General features: G+C 40.2%; 2 protein-coding genes across 2 annotated transcripts; one reads left to right on the top strand and one right to left on the bottom strand.

The window, feature by feature from the left end:
* Window positions 1-450: 450 nt before the first annotated feature.
* dnajb14 (DnaJ heat shock protein family (Hsp40) member B14) lies at window positions 451-11,968 on the bottom strand. Its single transcript, XM_084074920.1, has 8 exons — window positions 11,780-11,968; window positions 7,865-8,036; window positions 3,582-3,727; window positions 2,591-2,779; window positions 2,324-2,409; window positions 2,100-2,209; window positions 1,725-1,897; window positions 451-1,374 (listed from the first exon to the last, which is right to left on the bottom strand). The coding sequence occupies exons 1-8, from the start codon at window positions 11,910-11,912 to the stop codon at window positions 1,250-1,252; spliced, it is 1,134 nt and encodes a 377-aa protein (XP_083931046.1). The 5' UTR covers window positions 11,913-11,968; the 3' UTR covers window positions 451-1,249.
* A 619-nt stretch (window positions 11,969-12,587) lies between these two features.
* Window positions 12,588-17,584, top strand: snapc3 (small nuclear RNA activating complex, polypeptide 3; the record flags this gene model as incomplete). Its single annotated transcript, XM_084083124.1, has 9 exons — window positions 12,588-12,823; window positions 13,342-13,425; window positions 13,538-13,619; window positions 13,972-14,076; window positions 14,633-14,782; window positions 15,285-15,367; window positions 15,709-15,867; window positions 16,679-16,786; window positions 17,215-17,584. 9 exons carry the CDS (start codon window positions 12,588-12,590, stop codon window positions 17,360-17,362), a joined length of 1,155 nt encoding a protein of 384 aa, XP_083939250.1. The 3' UTR covers window positions 17,363-17,584.
* Window positions 17,585-17,782: the final 198 nt, after the last annotated feature.

A 17,782-nucleotide genomic window follows, 5' to 3' on the forward strand; every position in this document is an offset into this window, starting at 1 on the left:
TCAGGAGGCCAAAGGCAAAGGGGGAGGTAATTATCACTTCTCCCTTAGACAGGCGAGGCGATCCCCCCTTTTTCCTACTCTGTACATATAGTTTTGTATTTGTGGAATTGAATTTGTTTTATTTTGTATATGTCAATGAATTGAAAACACATGACCCCAATGGAAACAAGACCGCAAGGACTTTTTGGGTGTTATCCTTTTAGACCAAGTGTTTGACTGTACTCGTGCTGTTTTGCATTTCTGTCTAATAAAATATTCAAGGCTGTGACACACACACACACACACACACACACTTTGCCATGGGTGAGGACAGTGATAAGGGGACAACAACAAATGCCCGGGTGCTCTCAAAGTGGTAGTCTTACATACCTTTATAAAACACATAAAAGTTCTAAAGTCATACACAGTAGGGTCTTCATACAACAGCTGATTCATCAAGGCACACCCATCCAGTCTGTGGCATTACCTTTTACTTTATTCAAATGATTAGTCGAGCATTAAAGAAAAACCTTGTTTTCCCTAGTTACTTAAATAACAGCATAAATGTGAAACATTCAAAAACAAAATGTACAATATTGTTGAACAGTTTTAATGTCCTTCCATTAAGTCCTGATAACCTCTCGCTTTTCAGATTGGACGACATAAAATATCTTTCAAGTAGTAGCAAAACAAAATAAAAACACAGTTGACTGCTGTGCTGATGGTCCATGGAGCTCTGTCCAAAATGTCTGAGATGAGTTTGTAAGTTGGGAAGCATTCAGGTATCTTCTGAGTTCTCAAAACTTGCCATGGTTTCGGTTTCTCTTCTTTTTTGTTTTTTAAGCAGGTGTGATGTTGGAATGATCTTAATATCTAAGTCTGATTTGTTTGTGCAGAGCATCTCGGTTTTCTTGCTACCCAAATCCATCGTGGTGCAACACTTTCTGCTTTACAATCAAGTATCCCTTGGTCCTTCTCAAATCCAGAAAAACAAAGGGTAAGCTCGGGGTGGTGTGGGGGACAGGTCAAGAGTATTGGCAGATTGGTTCCTTACGGTGCAAGAAGCCAAGTCCAGTGGTGCCAAGTCGGAAAGGGGGTTAGACAGGGAGAGAGGGGGCGAATTCCACAGTAAGGCTAAAATTATTTGTTTTTGTTGTTTTCTTTCTCCTAGCTCCAAGAACTTTCCTTAAAAAACATGTACATACATAGATCTATTTATATATATATAATATTTATATTTCTGATCTAAAAGCGTTCAGTTTCTGCCCGCTCATCCGCCTCTGAATAGGTCATTTAGTCTGTCGAGCTCCCTGCAGTTGTCCATGGTCATGAGTTCTGCCTTCTTACGCATGCGGTCGTCCCTGTACACCTTGGCAGCATACAACAGGTCTGTTTCTGGATGGGACATACATAGACAGTGTGTAAAACAATGGCAATTTTTTCCAATAATCAAACAAAAATGTCAAATAAACATATATAACAAATATTTTGGACCCATAGAATATCTATTAATGCTTTATATGAGAAGCAACGCCAAAGGCTGCCAATATCTATAGCTTGTGTTAGGGTAATATATAGAATGTTCCAATATGACGTATCTTTTACCAACAATATGAAAAATCATCTCTCTGGCTCTCCGTTAATACCACCTTAACTGGAGTCATTAAGGAAGTTATTTTTCTTATTTTTTTTCGTTACATTATGCAGATGCATTGAGGGATATTTTGAAGACCAATGACACTCACTTGTCTGTCTCTCCTTCCAGCAGTTATTTCTGATATTGGACACATAGTCATCCTCCACATTCTTCTCAATTTTCTGCAGCGCTGAGCCCTTGTACTCAGATTTAAAATCTCTAGTGACATAGTAGTCCACTTGCAGGTTTTCTGTCTGCCGTCGTATGGTCTGACCGGTGGACCTGGGCAGGAGGGAGGACAAAGCAGTCCATTCTGTCACTGCTGCAGGGTATTACTATGTTATTGTTATTACACACATTGCTTCTTAGAACACTACAGCTGATGCATCGCCGCCACATCTAGGTCAGCCTCCTCTAGGACATATTTGACACATGATATTTTAGAGTACCCACTCTCCTAAAAAAAATTGATGTGTGTACTTACGGTCTGGAGTAGAGGCTGTAGGGGGGAGTGGACACCATCAACTGACTCAAGATGGATACCAGGATCAACACTACAATGGGCATCAGTTGGATGAACATGGAGAAACCACCCTACACACAAACAAGCACAATCAGCTGCTATGAGGGAAACCAACAATTAAAACAAAATGTGATATTGACTCATACATTCAACATATTCAACAAAAGAATAGTGTTAATATGTACATCTCCTCGTTCCTCTGCTCTCTCTTGTCGGTTATCAGTCTGCTGACTGTAGCGTGCCCGGCCATTGGTGAAGGTGTGTGGGCTCGCTGTGGATAAGAGAAACAAGATTGCATATTGGTAATCAACATCTGTGAGGTTGAGAAAGAGGGTGAAATCAGCTTCCAAGTTACTGGTAAACTGATGATTTTTCTCCATCTACAAGTGGCTTTGTATACTGATCAATAACAATAACCCAGGTGTGTGCAAGCTTCTTATGTGTGTACTTACAGGAGGGGAATCCGCCTCCAAAGAACATGTTGAATACATCCTCAGGTGTGATGTCTGCTTCAAAGCCCCTATGGAAGTCAAAACCTGCACCATGGGCGTGGCCTGAAGTAGTAGGCTCCTCCCCTCCTGTCAGGTCATACTGCCTTCTCTTTTCAGGGTTGCTCAGCACTGCATATGCATTGCCAATCTCTGGAGGGAAAATATGGCAGAGGTGTCAGAGAAAGGCAGAGGAAAAAAGTAATTAGAGACACATTTTCAGTCTGACCCTGAGGTCATACTATTGGCCATATTAACGAATCTAAACAACAAAATGTGTCCTTGCGGAGGTTACATTTTCATAAAATATCTTAAACCAATGATCTGTAACTTAATGGTTCCTGTCCATTCCAAGTGACGACTTGTAAGCCACTGTAGATAAACCAGTAAAATGCTCATATAATGCTCATATAATCCTGAAAAGGTAAACAAATTGCATTAATTTTACATTTAAAGGGATAGTTTGGGGGGAAGTTTTACTACCAGTACTCTTTCTACTTAGCCAGATTCAGACAAACACATGGATGCCTTTTTATGTCTTTGTGTGACTGTTTAATGGTTTATTGACCAGAGAGCTTAGCCTAACTCAATACCTTTATCTTAACAGTCAAGTTTAAGCTCCTCTCAAAAGGGAAGTACATAATGCAAGCAAGCAGACAAAGAAATTAGATTTTACACTATATAACTGTTGGGACAGAAAATTGTTAATGCTTGGCTAATGAGTGCAAAGTATTAAACCCTCAGCTTTGGAGAAGGTCTATTTTCCTACCTTTGAGAGAGATGCTACCAATTGATCCCACAAACATCCAGTTGAGGCTAAGCTTACCATTCAATATACTTTCAAATTGCACACAGATGCAGAGACTGACTCTGGTTAAGCAGAAAAGTAATAACATCCCAAAAAAACAACACAGAACTACTGTATCCCATTAAGTCCAAAGAACAGCACTGTTACTTTTAAAGGCATCTGTTGCTCCAGGTGCATGGTTCTTGTCTGGATGGAACTTGAGCGCTAGTTTCCTGTAGGCTTTCTTTAGCTCATCATCGTGGGCTTCTTTACTGATTCCCAGCACCTCATAGTAGTCCTTACACCGCTTTATCCTAAACACAAACACATACACACAGACACACGGATCAAAAGAACAACTAAAATGACTCCTTCAATTAAAAAACGAGGTTGTATATATTTTTTACAAACAGCTTAAGTAGGCAGTACAGTGCAAAGTCAGACAGGAAACAGAGGGCACGGTGTGACATTTAATACAGGTCATGAGCTTGATTTGAAACCATACTGTAGCATAGGATATGGATACTGTTATGTGCATGTATGGTTTTGCAAAGTACTTTGTAACAGTCGTTTCAAAATGTGCTTCATGAACTAAATGTATTATCATTATTGTTACAATTGTTATGATTATATTATATTTATTTATACATTTCTCATTGTCAAAACCATGGTGCTTTCCCACAGAATGTAGGCATCGTGCCTCTTTTTCAACCTGCAAAATACTGTGGACAAGGTTGCCACTGTCACTGTACTGGCTGTCTGGTGCATTATCCTTGGAAACTTACAGTTCATTAAAAAGAGTACCAGACTTCTGTCATTTTTGATTGCTTTTAATCAACCAATAAAATGTTTTGTCCATCCAAGCTTTCACGCCAATACACGTTTTGTTGTTGGATTAAAAGCGATCGAAAATTACAGAAGAGTGAGTGTGACTGATAGTTATTGCTGCAGTTTAACAGATGCCAGATGAAACTTTTTCTAAGAGATTGAGATTCACTATACAATCAGCAAGGATGTCAACAGGTTGGCATATAACTGATTGGATGGGACAGAGTGTACCATTGGGGTTAAGAAAAGGGCATCCCAGCACTCCCTCACAAGGCTCAAGGCTAGAATCAGCATCATCCAGCTACCTGAGACTATCTTTTTTTCTCTTTGACCATTTCAAAAACACCTACTGTATGCATCCACACATACAGTACTGTATGAAGAGTCCTGGGTGTTTAATTACTTTCTTTTTTACACAAATAAATGGTTTGCACCATATGTCATTATCATCATCTGCCATTTCCAACTACTGCTGACTGTTTCAAAATAAAAATAAATCCATAACACTGAATGTCATGAATAACCACATTATTTTTATTTTCAAAAATAGCAAAACTAGCCACTCTACAAGATTACAACTGGCATGATGCAAATCTTTGCTATTTGCAGCACGGAAAAAGTGTTAGCAACTAAAACCTATATATATGAATCATTTATTACATCAACCATTGACAAACTCTGATTATGAGTGTTCAGATTAATTTTACAGTCAAGATAGAAAAAAAAGGTGAGGTGATAATCTACAGTAGGTAATTTTGAGAAAGATAATTATCTCTGCACAGAAATTAAACTTAAAGACACAGCAGCTTGTGTCCCACCTTAGAATAATCTTATCTAGTTGAGATATACTACCCATTTAAAAATTAGCATTAGTTAACTTGGCAACATGATCGTACACGTGAGACGCCTCTCTCAGCAATCAAATCCAGAATCGGAGACTGTGGTGATGCAATGCAATGACACAGTACGAGGTACAAAGTCAATCTTAAACACAACAGTGAACCTTTTCTAAAAAGTTAAACATTTACCATTTGCATTTTATTTAGCAGACACTTGAGCAACTTCCAATAACTCTAGCTGTAAAACAGGCTTAATTTACCATTTTAGCAACACTAAAAGCAAACAATAGAACTTAACAGTACAAGATTTAGACCAAGTGTCCAGAAAACATGCCACCATGTATTAGGGATGGGGATGCGTCAGCGCAAGAACACAGGCAATTAATTAAACTTTTATCATATTTGTATATCAACCCCTACTTGTGTTTATTCAATGACATGATCTAATTAACATCAACAAAGGTAAATGTCCACAAACCCAACTGAATTCAGTTAGTTTGAAAGAAGGCCTCCCTTTGAATATTCCACTCGTATTTTAGGGTTTAGATTAAGAATGGACATAAAATTCATGACTGCATTGCCATCACCCTACTTGCTGTTTATAATGTTTCAACACATATACTGTTTAAATGACTTGCAGATCAACATCTCACAACAGAAATAAGTGTACTGTACATTAATGTACAGTATAGGGGTGAATTAACTCTTCATCAAAACTCAGCATCTCAGTGTTTAATTTTCAAAATGAAATCAACTAGAAAGGGCACGCACAAAGCTCATAGCTCTGCCAGGCTGGGTTGCCTGAGCCTGAGGGCTGTTTAAGTCATGGGCTGCAGCCATCAGGAACCTGCTGTGGGAATTAGCAATTCAACAACACACGTCTGAGCGGCGGCAGTGTCTCAGCATGTAGAGCAGCCGCTCACGAATCGGGAGGTTCTCGGTTCGATCCACAGCTCATCCTGGCTTAGTGTTGAAGTGTCCTTTCCTTGACCAAGACACTTAACCCCAAATGCCCCCTATGAGCAGATTTGTGACTTGTATGGTTCCCTTCAAAGCCAAAGCACTTGGGATAAAGGTGCTATATAAATGCACCATTTATTTATATTTTATTAACTTACAATTATAGTTAAGCGGTTAAGCTTGTGGGTGTTGCATTGCCAGTTTATCATTATTATCCTCAATCAATGACCTGATTCCATGGTTGTCCTTGTTGCCAAACAAAAAGACACCTTATTTACCCTACAGTGGCCAAACATCCTGGTTTGTCCAGGATTGTCCTGGTTTTAAGCTGGGTGTCCCAAATCACGACAGATAACTGCAAATACACTAAAATGTCCCAGTTTCCAACATTTACAACGAAAATATCCTGGTTTTCACAACAATTAAAATAATCATACTTGCACTTTGAGCACTTACATAGACATTTAGCATGTTCTATTCTGTTGAAAGGTGCAAGCTAAACTCTAAAAATAGGGTCGCCCATCCTGGATGGAAATGCCGATAGTGTGCATCCATGTATGATAATGCACATGCATGAGCATGCGCATTCATGTGAGGGTCCGGGTTTGGGTGTTTGAAAATATGGGCAGTCACCCTACACTAAGCTGATTATTCAGAGTAAGCAGAGTATTATGTGCATGTAACTGTAGCACCACATCAGACTAGAGGAGGCCAAATGATGTCTTTCAAACGGCTACTTTCTTTCAAAATGTTATAATAAACTGCTCTTATGTATTTTATTTGAAAATAGTTATATTTGGTCACATCCTGCAGATGAGACTGTCATATCTTAGTTAAACAATTTAAACTCTAAGTATAATTAATTCAAAATCCCAATAACATTAAGAACTGTTTTGTGCAGATATTTGATGAAAACATTCTCACATAATTGAACTGAGACTTTTGCAGACTTGGCGAGGAATGAAGTGTCCCTAGACTGCTGCATTAAACTCCTTGGAATTTAAGTTGTGAGGGGGATTACAAAATTAAGCATGCTCACATATACAATCACCTTATGGTGTTATGAAAACCCAAGCATGATGTATATTTATTTATTCCTTCTAACAGTGGTCCAGTGCAACCTCGCTATCAGTTCACTGAGTTCAGTCTGACTGGATGGAGAAAATCTAATTCCTTGCAACTGAAATGTTGAGGCCTCACTGTAGGTTCCAGAATGATCCTCAGGAACCACAGGATAGGCACTAAGTGTGTGAAACTTAAACAATAGAACACTCAATAGTGTGTTATTTAAACAATAAGACATGAGGGGGAAAGCGCACTTAAAGCACTTATTGTGGTTACTGGTACAATTGTGCTGCAGCATAGGCACAACGCGAAGTGGAGTGCTGTCGCCCTGCACAGCCGTGCCGATAAAAGCTCAACTGTGAGTGTGTATTTACTCGCCAAGAAGAAAAGTGGTTAATAATCCACAATAGTAAACAGAGCAATCATGGAGTGAAATAAATTTAAGAACAACAAATATAACAAGAGGCTTTGAGAAAACGTTAAGGAACATATTGCCATTCTTGAGCACTTCACTATGAAAAGGTTTTCATGAGTTTCAGTGTCATTTAGATTATGTTTATTCTGCCACACATGTAGCACTAATCATTGGCACCCAGGCTTCACCCAGCCATCACCATACAAATGTATAATAAAACTGTGTGCGATTTGATTTTATTATCTGAAATGCAAACTAAAGTGAACAGTGAAGTGAAAACCTTCTTCACCAGTTCTCAGTTATAGAAAATGAATAGGAGAGAAAGAAGATCCTGCGTTTCTCACCTCTGTACACCTTCGACCTGCTCTTTATTGAAGCCTTTTGTTGACTCCCCTCCTCCAGAGTCCCTGTCCCTGTCTGGTTGGGCACCAGTGCTTTCTGAGCCACCTGCTGGCCTCCTACAATATGCACCATTCCCTGCTGAACTCCCATTCTTTGTCAACACATCCAACAAGACTGGAGAGAGAATAGAAAAGAGAGTCAATCAGTGCAGCATGACGCGTTGTGATCAGGCATGGGCTGATATGTACCTACTATTTGTGTAAACAAGTTAGGCAACATGAGTTATGAAAAGACTTTACAAGGCTAAAGAGTCTGGGACTTGAAGACCTCCAAAGTGAATGCAGACACAGACATGTTTTTAAAATCCTCTAGGTCCCGCAAAATCCTGCACAGTCCCTAAACTAGATGATGTAGCGCACCTGAAGCATGTGTGGGGTTTACTTTAGCTTGATATAAACACATTTATCGTATGGCTAAATGATGAGGAGAATGTAATTATGATACATTGTTCCCAACCGGTATGTGCAAAATGAATTTATTTAGTAACCTAAGTCAAGTAAAGTAAGGCTGTGTGAGTCACTGTGTCACTGTCAGTGGTGCTGTAAGAGCCGTCTCTCTCTCTCTCATTCTGTTTGTAATGTTGGGTCCCAATGGAAATACTGCGGGACTAGACGGTAATATTGCAGGATTATGCTGGACAAACAGCCTTTAATTTTGCAAGTGGGTGGGAGTTGGCTGTCAGAAATTAACTGCAGGCGGTCAGAAAATTAAACCACAGCGGGTGCAGGTGAGGGGCAAAGGGTCAGAAGTCAAGCGGGGTGGGACCTGGACTAAGATAACAGTCCCGCACAGAGCTCTAGAGCACTGGTTCTCAACCTGTGGGATGGGACCGCCCGCACATGATTTTGGGGGGGTCCCCCCAGATAACAGTGAAGTGAACATTTTAAGGACTTTTAAATTATTTATACATTTTTAATACCTAGAAAAAGAGGGGGGGGGAATAAGAAAAATACCATTACTGCATCAAAAGTAATCAACAAACTACTATAAAAACAGGTCAAACATTGGCAAAATTGTCAAATAATATAAGAGGCAAAAAAAAAGACGAAGCAAGGAGGGTTGTTGCCGCTCGTCCGGCAGACATTTATCTACGTATATCTAGTCTATTTGCTCATTGACATTGATCTTTAAGAAACATATGCATGAACTGCTTTCTTTTTGTTTAATTTGCCTTCTTGTACCTTAGCCAGTGGCAGCTAGCAGGTATGCAATGCATTTGTGCTGATTTCGAGTATCAATCAATGTATTTGTGTACCTGTTCTTTCTCTCCCATAAAAAATGAAATACAAATATATTTAAAAAAAAAAGAAAGAGGCAAAAAAGAAAAAAAAAAAAATTCCTATCTGCAAACTCCTAACGCCTCACTTTTCACGGCATTGTGAGCTTGTAGATCTGCTATTTTCACTATATTTATCTGTGGAACAAAGTCAAACTAAATGTAATGCCTCAACCCCTACATTCCAAGTGCTTGTCAGGGTGGGGGGACCCCAGTTCAAATAATGATTATTTTGGGCGGGGTCACAGCCTGAAAAGGTTGTGAATCACTGCTCTAGAGAAAGTTTCAGTGGGATGATCCGAGTAATTTATGATACTGTGATGATATTTGGCCCTCGATGACAACGTTATCACGATACACAAAATCTACAATAATCAATAATTGCAAGAAATGTGATCTATGATACATCACGATTTATGTGTAACTGAACAAATACCCATAAAGAGGCAAAAAGCAACAATTATGTATTTATCCATAGAATTGACATGAAACCTTAATAGATTCTTTACTGTGCATCACAAACTGGGCAATTATAAATGAAACCATGTACAACAAATTGTATAGTGCCTCTTTAACAAAAACATCACTGCTGTCATATACGTTAAAGTAAGATTTAACATGCAAGAGTGTTGAAATTACGGTAATGACTGATCTGATGAAGGCTTTTGGTTTGGAGCAGGAGAAGAGTTGGACTTGTTGCTGGCAGAGATCATGTTCTGTTTAATCTTTAATATCACACAATCAAAATCATATCCATCTATCATTTATGAAGCGCAGAGTAATGTAGGCAGCATATTACGAGAACAGAGATGAGAGGAGATGGCATTGGTTTGTATTGCAATTAATCTCTGCCAGACAGTAAGCAAGCTGTTGTGTTCACTAGGCTTGGTTGTACTACTAGGGGATATACTGTGTGCTGCTCTCGTGCAGTGGTCTTGTGCTGCGAGTTTGCTTTTTGCACGCCGGGTATACCGTAGAACACCTGCGTGTTGTAATAAAATATCAATACTTGGCACCAGTGTATCGATAACTTGTCGCAAGAGGAAGTATGATGATATATTGCAATATTGATATTTTGTCCAGCCCCTAGGCCCAATCCCAGGCCAGCTAAGGTTATCCGTGTTCCAGAGGGGTAGGCCCCGATCACATTAACCATTCGCAGACACAACAATTACATTTTAATCTAGTCTTAATCCAACAAAGCAGCCATGCGGTTCTTTTAGAAATAGCTCATTGTCAAACAATTGTATCCAAATGGCAAGGAACTGGAAGTATATTATGTTATGGTAAACTGAACTAAATTATAAAGACTTCTGTGCAGCACCACCACCCATCATTGGGAATCTAGTTTGTAGCACTTACCATTATGTCTTTAAAAAATATAGATTAGGCTTTGAATGGTCATATATGTTTTATAGATGGCTTTCCACAATAATGTATAACTCCTCAAATGTAAATGCAAATTGATATACCTTTTTAATACACTAAAAGCGAATTACTATAACCAAATAACGACACTATCGTAACAAAGCTGTATTGTGTCGCAATGGCTCATCTTTATAGTTCCTACAGTACACATATATTGTCCTTTCCAATTATGTCCATCTAGAAAACAAACACCACTCAATCCCTACAGCGCTCCCAATTTCAAACTCAAACAGACTTCAAAAGTAGCAGCCTCAGTCTGCTGCACCTAGAATACTACACAGATTGCTAGTTGGTTCAGCCTTGGATCAAGACTATCATAGATGTATTTGATCGATTTTGACACTTGTATATCTATGATACGAAAGCAAGAGTCAGACTCGATAAAATACATCTATGCTACTCCAAGGCCACTATTGGTTCAAAGTCTCTCTCTCTCTCAGACAACACACTGGTTTATCTTCTACCACTACTGGATTCATATCTACAGGGTCTGGGTCAATCATTCAATTATAGGATTGACATGGCTAACCTCCTTTTCTCTGCTGCACTAACCTGCTCTGCTGTCACTGAACACCCCCAACAAGCAGCCTTGTGTCTCACTTAACAAGTTAAATCTATGATTGCCTACGAAAGGCAGATACGTATTAATGTGGGCCTGTCGTTTCGGGTAGCATTACATTTAAATGCAATTAATATCGTTATATTGGCTCGCTTAACCGTTCGCTGTACTTCAAAAACGAACATCTTGTTCGCTCATTGTAAGGCTGTTCGTACTAGTTAAACACTCCCCCAGAAACGGTAGGAGGAAAAGATGCTACGATCCTCTCTCTGCATAATGAGACGCTAGCTAAGGGTAGCTAGCAGACGTAAGCTAACCTGGGGCCTATATAATATTCGACCGTGAGAGGAGTGGGTGTCAATGAATAAACACCACTGTTTATTTGTGACGTGCTATCGTTCATTTATACCGTAACCCGCATTTAAAACGTACACGAGCTAGACGCGACAAGCGACAGTTATTATGTGACGTTACGGCTAGCAGTTCGTTTGATACATCTCCATTTGACAGCACTGACCCCCCCCCCCCTCGCCGCCCTCCTCCCCCCGCCGCCCCATTATTTACTGTCAACAAACCCCGACATGACGGTATTACCTTTGGCTCTGCCAGTCGGGTAGAGCTTCTCTGCTTTGTTCAGGAACTTCAGAGCCTTCTCTTTGTCGCCAGCTTCAATGGCCTTGGATGCTATGTTGATACATTTCTCTGCTTCGTCCCTGTTCCCTTCCATTTTTCTTCCTCTTCCTCCCCCGGCCTCTCTGTGGTCAGCTGACCTCCTCTGACTGAACCACGTGGTCTCTCGATGTGCGCTGTCCTTCTTCTTCTTCATTCGTTGATTTGCGGGTTAAAGCGTTATCCCGCCACGGCGCCACCTACTGGGAAAATATCATCACAGCATCATGTCCCTGAGAAAAGATAACCATTTCCTTGCCTTTTATCCCTACTTCCTCCATCACTGGGCACCAGGGTTCTTGAGGGGGTTCCAAATGGACCATTCTGGAACTCTGAGAGTGTACAAATGGAACCAAATTGGACCACTGATCCTTCTACACACATTATTTACTCAAGTATTAAAGTATCAATTTCACAATAATACTCAGTTACAAGTAAAAGTCCCGCTTAAGTATTAAACACTAAACAGTACAAATTTACTTTGTACTACAAAAGTATTGGCAACATTAAAAGTACTTACCTACGATGCAGAAGCAGAATGTCCCATTTCACAAGTTTTCAAAATGTGAGCTTGTAGATCGGCTATTTCTTTTTTTCACCACTGCCATCACCACACCCAACAACATCCATGACTTCTGATTTGGCATGACTTCAATCCGATCACTAATCAGCTAATAAATACTACATTTCCCAAGAGGCTCCAATCCATCACGTGACTTTGAGACAAAAAAACATGGCGGCTTCCAGCAGCGGCGGTTCAAACAGCAATCCGAACATCCCAGAATATGAAATTGATGGTGTTAACACCAAGATATTTCATATTGGCACATTTAAACGTTTATGGCACGACAGATTGAAGCCGTCCCTCTATTCCTATCGGGTGGGCGATGAGGATACGTTTGACACGGCCTTTGCAACGGAAATGGGCATATGTCCTGAGACCATGACTGAACTAAAGAGCATCTGCAGGTAAACTGACTAATTAATTATTATGTGAATGAGTGAATATGACGTGGTTGATTTATGGCTGGGCGACATAATATCAAGTTCAGAAGGATACTAGATAATAAACAGTATGAAGAAATCAGTGAGCCGTCCAGTCCAGTCCAACGGGAGACCGACAGGGTAACAGGACAGGTGGGCACCAAAACCTGTCCTGTCCTAGGGACAACTGGGCACCAAAACCAACTGGGCACCTGGACGAGTGGGCACCTGAATTAGGTCGATGGCAACAGCAGAATAAGCTGTTTGTTATAGGCAGAGATTTGTTACATTTGTCATGGCCGCAATTAACCACATTGTCAGCTGCACTGCTCAACCCACAAATGCATGTTCCTTACAAATGTACCATTTAAAAGGGAAATAAGGCTATCCAACGGTATAAAAGTTATTGCGAATAAGCATTGTTACAATAAATGTATAATAAAAACTGCAGAATTGTATTTTGTCCAGTATAACTTACCCTGTTTTTTGGTTTCTCCTTCAAGTGTTGATTCACTTCGGTGCCACCCTTTGGACGAACCCCCTGACACAGAATTTGTGCCCGAGGATCCAACTCTACAAACATTAATGTAGGAACAGCAGCTCAGCTTGTAGTGTCACAGTTACATATCCTAAATGAAGTAACTAACCTTTATGGCATGCACGCATTCACATTCTCCTTCTGTGATTATATTTGAACAGACAAAGAAAGAAGAAGCAGGATTACAAAAGTTCTCTAAAGATCAATAAGATCTGCCGACACGATCTTTACGCTGATGAAATGGTAGGTATTCTGATCTAAGCTACAGAGGTGCTATGCACCGGTAGTCTGTTAACAAGAGAGTGGGTGGATGAGCATTCTTTCTGAAACACGCTTGGTTTTCCCTACATCACTGTATTTCCCACAAAACAATAGATTTGACCAACTACCTTCATGTGAGATAAAGACCTAATATATTTGCTCTCTTGACTTGTTTAATGTCGCTAATGTGAGATATGGCACTTCTAGCACATACTGTATCTTAAAACACACTCTTATAGTACATACATACATACATGTACGTGTATACTCAGTATATATATATATATATAGTAACTCTGTCATACAGTACATGGTCCTGTATTTTGTCTTCCAGGAAAGGTTAACTGTTGGTAGGGCTTCGGAGAATGTGGAAAACATGATCCCTGAAGGAGAGCTCATTCTAACCCTCAACATCTACTACCCAACCATTTTTGATAGAGTGAGTTGACGTGTCTTTCCACATCTGGTATTTTACATTCACCTTCACCAAGTCAGAAATGCCATCAAACCAACATTCAGCCTGTGCTCTGTCTGTATAGTCAAACAGAGGAAAATGGAAATGTTTCATACAGTATGAGAGCCAATCCTGGTACAACTGTTAATCCAAGATGGTGGCACCCTATAAATCTAGCAAGTGCTTGTGGTGTATATTATCGGTACATGTGGGATACCAGTACATGTGGGAGAAGCGGAACGGGGAACGCTCGTTTTAGGCCACAAGTCTGCGCAGGCCGAGGCAGATGGCCAACAAAAAAAAAAGAAACACTAATCACCACCCCGGCCTCGAGAACGCATGTTACCCTGGCGGCCGGGGGGTGTTTTGTTTCCCTCAAGGGGTCTAGTCTCCAAAGAGACCCGGCCCCGGCTTCCCTCGAGCGCTCCTCGTTCCGCTTTTTCCACATGTACTGGTTTCCCACATGAACTGTAACATATACATGTATTTTACCATCAGAGACACATCCGCAGTACTGACCATTTGCCTGTTCTCTGATTAGTTCAAATACATGAGACCTCATATGACGGTGTTGATGACGGGTTCCCACTTCCTCACAGACCTGAGGGATGGCATTTGCTGCGTTAGTGACTTGCAGGTGTGCGGAGAGTTCAGCTTTGTGCCTGACATGGCTCCGGATTTCATCAGCAAGGTGAGCATTTGTGTACACATACACAAGGAGGCTGGTTAGTAGTGATGAGCGGGCCGACCCGTAACCCGCGGGTCAACCCGCGGCGCGGGTGGTCGAGTCAGGATTTCAGAGGCAATTATGCGGGCTGCGGGTGAGCGGGTCAGCTGCTCTCGCATACAAAAAAAAAAACCCTATTTTGAACAACATGCTTGTTTATTTAGCCCATGACAATGTTGTGCTACTGTAGACATTTAAAGCGACTTTGGGTATTAAAAGAGCACTATATAAATCTGAGCTATTATGATGATGATTATCTTTTTTTTCCCACCGCGGGTCGCGGGGCGGGTTGAGCCATAGATTTATATATGGGTTCGCGGGGCGGGTTGAGGCTGGTTGGGTTCTGGGGCGGGTCATGAAAAAACCCGACCCGCACATCACTACTGGTTAGTGTCAGTAATATGTGAAGATGGAATGAGGATGACCAGGTTATCTTACGAAAAGCTTTTTTTTTCCTCTCTTTCAGGATCATCACAAGTCTGCCTTCTTCTTTTTTGAGGGAGTCTTCTACAATGACATGCGATTTCCTGAGTGTCAGGACATCAGCGCGTACGTTTTACCTCCCGATGCATTGATTGAGAGAGCTTAGACCTTTATGAATAATGCAAAATCTTATGTTGTGCTCTTAATCTCCTACAGTTAATAATTACTAATAGCTACGTATTGCATATGTCTGGCCTTTTAGGATTTGTTTTTAGTGAATTAAGCGAAGAACAGAATTTAATTACAGAAACTGGGTTTAGCCCTGTTAAGAGCCCTGTAATAATGTTATGATTCAACTTTTTCAACAACTCAAACGTGCTACTGCTACTAATCGTGTAAATTAAAAATCCTATATTCGTTTCTTTTCAGCTTTACTAATCAAATGTGCTGTTGTGTTTTCCGAACAGGACCACCATAGAGTGGGCAAAGACCCACAACTTACCCTCGTACACCACTGCCAAGATGGAAGGCACAAGGTTTGAGGACCTCAAGATAAAGGTGGGCTACCCTTACCTTTACTGTCACCAGGGAGACTGTGAGCATCTCATCATGATCACTGATATCAGGTTGGTGCTGTCATTTCAGCTAATACTGCCACCTCGTTTGTGTATGTGCTTTTGTACTGTATGTAAGTTTTACCTCTTTTTTAATATTACATCTTCTATACACATACTGTACATGCCTTAACAGCTAATGCACCCTGCACCCCTGGATGACAAGGAAGCTATATCAGGGACCAGGGTGGTACACTGAAATGTCTGAGTAGTATTTAGTAAATCTCTCAATTGTACCTCAAGGGATAGTGCAGAAGTACTTTTGATATGCTAACGCACGCCTTCTAATTAAACCATTAGCATTATACAATGGTTTAATTTAGTAATTAATGTATTATCATTCCATTCATTTAATGGTATTTACAAATGTACATGTGTGCTTGGCCTCTGAACAAGGTTTTATGAACAACAGCATCAGTATTGGAATAAACGTTTCAGATAAGATGAATGGATTTTCAGAAAGGAGGGGGATCACAAGCTACATTAGATTAAGTTTCCCCCAGGCCCTGTAGATCACCTGGCTTCACAGCCTAACATTTATATCTTGCTTTAACATGGCCTGTAAAAATGTGGTTATCCTAAGTTGCCATCCTCCACTCCAACCTCCTCTCTTCCCAGTACATTGATTGGAGAAGGAGTCCATAGAAAATATTCAAAGCAGAGGCTATTGGGACTTGCAATACTCAGAACAAGCTTAGCTTTCTTTCACTTTTTTCTTCCTCCTTTGTATTTCTTAAGAATGAAGGTGTGCCACAAATGTTTTCCTTGCGCATTACATTTCTAACTGGTGATGTATACATGTTTTTGTATTCTTTCATTTCAGGCTGTCTCATAAAGATGATTGTCTAGACAGGAATCTTTATCCAATGCTCACCCACAAACACAGGGTCATGACCAGGAAGTGCGCTGTGTGCCACATCTTTATCGGCAGGTTTGTAAAACGGAACCGAACTGAAACATCATCCATGTGAAACTTTCTCTTGATTAAAATCATGGCCATTATTTTATTGCATATTTAATCTAAAACTTTAACAGGTGTTTTACTTTTTTGTAGAGGAACCTCTGTTCCTGTACACATCAAGATATTTTATTGTATTTGTTTTCTCTTTTTAGAAATGACAATAGTGAAAATTGCCGATCTACAAGCTCATAGTGCGTCGACATTGTGAGCTTGTAGATCTATTTTTTAAATCTATGAAATATTTCTTTATTTGACAAATAGGGGCACCAGGGTTGATGTTAAACTGGGAAGCCAAGGGTCATTTTTTGTGCAGAAAATGTTCCAGTCTGTATAGCAACATGATAACTTGTTCTGTCCTTTCTTTCAAACCTCAACACACACTTCATGATAAATTCCAGATGGCTAACTATCAACGACCGCTTGGCTCCGAGTGAACCCTGTCTGTTCTGTGACAAATGCTTCCGGGCGGCGCACTACGACACTGAAGGAAACAAACTTGGAGATTTCCTGGCCTATCCTTACGTGGACCCTGGTGCCTTCAACTAAAGCATTTACTACTGAGATCCATTATTTAATGATATACAATACTGTTCCGTTTGTTTTCCTCTTTCTTTTGAAATGCAAATCTATTGGTACTTAGTGTATTTTGTGTTGAAACGGAGAAATGTTTTGATAATTGTTTGCACTGCCAATGCTAATGTGTCAACTTGTACTGACAGCAGTTTGTTTAATAATTTCCTATTTCAAATAAATCTTTGTTTAAAAGCATGTGATTATATTCCTTTACCTTGATGCTTCTCAAATGGCAAGTAAGAACCCAAAAGTACTGTGTGAGATCATCTGATAGGGTCTCATAAGTGGAAAATGTTGTTTAATATAGTGGATCAAGAATGAATCCTAAATTAGTCCTTTGAGTCCTGGTGCAAAATCTATCCACACGTTTCCAGCGGAGAGTGGGTGTCAGTT

The sequence above is a fragment of the Gymnoscopelus microlampas genome (genome assembly GCF_963454915.1).
Source record: "Gymnoscopelus microlampas genome assembly, chromosome: 2".
NCBI classification, from domain to species: Eukaryota; Metazoa; Chordata; class Actinopteri; order Myctophiformes; family Myctophidae; genus Gymnoscopelus; species Gymnoscopelus microlampas.